The following is a 3190-nucleotide window of genomic DNA, read 5'->3' as shown; positions in this document are numbered from 1 at the left end:
AATATTAATTTTCATCCCTGGAGGGGTGCGAGAAATTACCCAACACGCTTGATAAATTCTGGCCGGACACACTTTCCTGGGTCATGCCCCACCTCGGAACATCAACACGTCACAACCCTATCTAGGATCAAAACAGAGGCCAACCAGCCGGTCTAAATCCTAAGCGCGTAGGGGTCATGGGCCCATCACCATTTGCACTCCTGCACGATGCGTGGGCGAAAGGAGTTAGTCCTGGCATCTCTTATACGAGAACAATGCTTACGCGGTCCACTCGGGCACGTCCTGCTCCATTACTGACGTTTGAAGAGCTTTAGCTGATACCACGCCGTCGAGTAACCATAACTTCTCCCACGTGAAGGTTAGTGCAAAAAGCTCAACGAACAACTCATATCATATACCCAACTCCCATTGGCATTTTAATTAACAATGCGGCGGTGATCAGCGATCCACGATATGTGGTCCCGTTGTCCCGTCTCGAGGATGTGTGGTGAGAGCAAATAATGCATGTCCACGCCTTGCCACAACGATGCGAGAGTCCACCCGTAATGCACCTTATCATGTACCAAGTAGCAAGGTCAAGTAATCGTGTGGCTGTAACATCAGAGGGATCCGAGGTATCACCCTCTATGGATTTCGAACGATGTATCCGTCAAGGCGACCAAGGAGGAATCACCTTCGATGGTCCATGCCTGAATCAACATCAGGAGGTGGTGAAGAGGAATCGCCCTCCATAAACCACCGCCAGTTAACTACACTACAGACCTAACATCAGGAGTACGTAACGAGGTGTCACCCTTGGTACTCGATACACAACTAGGAAAAGGGCTATAGATAATATAGACACTAATGGCGCACCAGACAAGTGGTGCGCCACTACTATATAGCAGTGGCGCACCATGTGCAGGTGTGCCATTAGTGTCATGGACACTAATGGCGCACCACACACACGGTGCGCCACTACTAACAAACTTTTTTTTCCAAAAGTACTAATTGCGCACCGGGGCAGAGTGCGCCATTACTAGTTTAACTAGTAATGGCGCACCACTCATCCAGTGCGCCACTACTATAATTTTGTTTTGCAAAACTACTAATGGCGCACCACCAGCTGGTGTGCCATTAGTAACCAGAGTATAAAAATTAGACCAAAACCCGAGCCTGCCGTGCTCACCCGTCGTCTCCCAGCCATCGAGCAACAGCGACTCCCCTCGGCGACCCCAACTCCGGTGGCAGCGCTGCAGGTCGAAGCGGGGGTAAGTCGCATCTCGATGTCCACGGACCAATCCCTCCATTATCTGGACATCGCGCTGCTGTGCGCCTGCTATGCTGCCCACGTGTCCTTACGCGCGCCTCTTCTCCCGATTCCCAAATCATCCAATCCTCTTTTTTGTAGCAGGAGGCGTTGCGTCTGAGCAGCCGGTGGCCCGCGGAGGAGGTGGGGGTCCATAAGGCGGCGGCGCAGTAACTGGTCCGGCGAGCGGCAAACGGACGAAGGCAGCCGGAAGAGGGTGCGACGGCAGAGCGATGTCGAAGCGGCTGATGGAACGGATGTTGGGGATGTTCCGGTCCCGGACGCAGGTGGGCACCGACAGGGCCGGCAACCACTACTTCTCCCGCATCGAGGAGGTCCATGGCGCCAGTACATGCCCCCGCGTCCATCCCTCTCCGGGCACCTCTATCGTCCATGCGTTCCCCTTCTCCCCCTGCAATAAGAACCTGTGCCCTCCTTTATGAGAACGATCCTGATGTAATCGTGTTTCTGCTTCGTGATGCATTACGCAGTGAAGGAGAAGAGGTGGGTGCAGTTCAAGGGTGACCGGGACCCGACCACTGTTCCAGGTTACGCCTCCTATCGCTTGTTAGGCCTGTGAGAATCTCTAGTTCTCCGATTTGCCTGGTACCAACAAACGTTTTTTGCAGGCATGCATGGTTTATGGCTTTCATTCTGAGCCAGTATATTCAGATTTGTCAGTGAGTACACATCATCTGATAGTTGCGTCGTGCTTGTAGTTGAGTGGATTTGCTGGTTGAATGGACAAAGGAAGAAAGCTCCAACACCAGAGGTTAGGAGTTACGCCATGCCATTCCACATGTTTTTCTCAAAATTGTGCATTGATGAAGCAGCATGTTCGTTGCATCTGATACTGATGTCATGTATTGCTACACTGACACAGGAATTAGATGAACTGGAGGCGAGGCATGAACGTGTGAAGAAAAATGTTGAGCGTATGTATCTGCTGATTCCAACTTCTAACCTCTCTTTTGCTTTTGTTCTTGAACTTGCTACACACTATGTGTATTGCTCATTAAAAATGTTACCACATAAGTTAAAAATAGCATTTAGGGTGCTTCACGCTTGGTTTCTTGTGGTTTTGTAGCGTGGATCCGTTCACCAAGAAGCAGTGGTATAACATCAAGGCGCCGCTGCTCTTCACCAGCCGCAACGTCGGCAAGACCCTCGTGTCCAGGACCCAGGGTACCAAGGTATGCTCTCCTCGTCCTTGCATCGTTGCGTGCGGTGTTTGTGCTTCCATTGATCCCTTCTGTCCCGAGGATTAGCTGTTTAGTAGTTTGCCTGCCCTCATATACGCGACTGTGATCTATCGAGTACTATTGCAATGAAGCGGATTCACCCATTTTCTTAGGGTTTCCTTGTGTTAAGCGCTGAAGGGCGTTATAAGCAAGCACTAATGCAATTACTATTACACTGATAATTGATGTTACTTCAGATTTACTAGTTGTCTCAGAAATGATCTCAGTGTTGTAATTTGCCAAGCAGTTCACGTATGTACGAAACAAAATCATGCTTCTTGTTTATGTGTAGTTATAGTTATATCATGCTTGTTTTAAAGCTAGTACCTGTTTGTTGATTAGAATCAGTAGCTTAGCATATGTGTTGTTACTCGTTTGTGTTTGGTCTAACTGATTATTGCTAATTGTGTGTCTGTCGTAGCTCTTTTACCATAGTATAATACTTTGGGATACATACGTGTCATGGTGGACATCATGAAACTTCACTTCTAAGGCTTTACATTTACATTCATTTATCAACTTTTTTGATGCCTGCTTTTGTAGAGATTATGATAGTATTAGCTTACTGCACATTTTATTTTTGTTTGTAGATTGCCTCAGAGGGCCTGAAGTACCGGGTGTTTGATGTATCTCTAGCTGATCTTCAGAACGATGAGGACCA

The 3190-nt window shown here is 48.4% G+C and overlaps 1 protein-coding gene across 1 annotated transcript; it reads left to right on the top strand.

Moving 5' to 3' along the window:
• Positions 1–1521: 1521 nt before the first annotated feature.
• On the top strand, positions 1522–2341 carry LOC123441561 (NADH dehydrogenase [ubiquinone] 1 alpha subcomplex assembly factor 2-like). Its single transcript, XM_045117941.1, has 5 exons — positions 1522–1636; positions 1780–1836; positions 2008–2060; positions 2172–2223; positions 2325–2341. Exons 1-5 carry the CDS (start codon positions 1522–1524, stop codon positions 2339–2341), a joined length of 294 nt encoding a protein of 97 aa, XP_044973876.1.
• Positions 2342–3190: the final 849 nt, after the last annotated feature.

This window comes from Hordeum vulgare, chromosome 3H, assembly GCF_904849725.1.
Source record: "Hordeum vulgare subsp. vulgare chromosome 3H, MorexV3_pseudomolecules_assembly, whole genome shotgun sequence".
NCBI classification, from domain to species: Eukaryota; Viridiplantae; Streptophyta; class Magnoliopsida; order Poales; family Poaceae; genus Hordeum; species Hordeum vulgare.
Note: the sequence above shows the minus strand (reverse complement) of the source record. Positions and strands in the feature narration are given on the sequence as shown.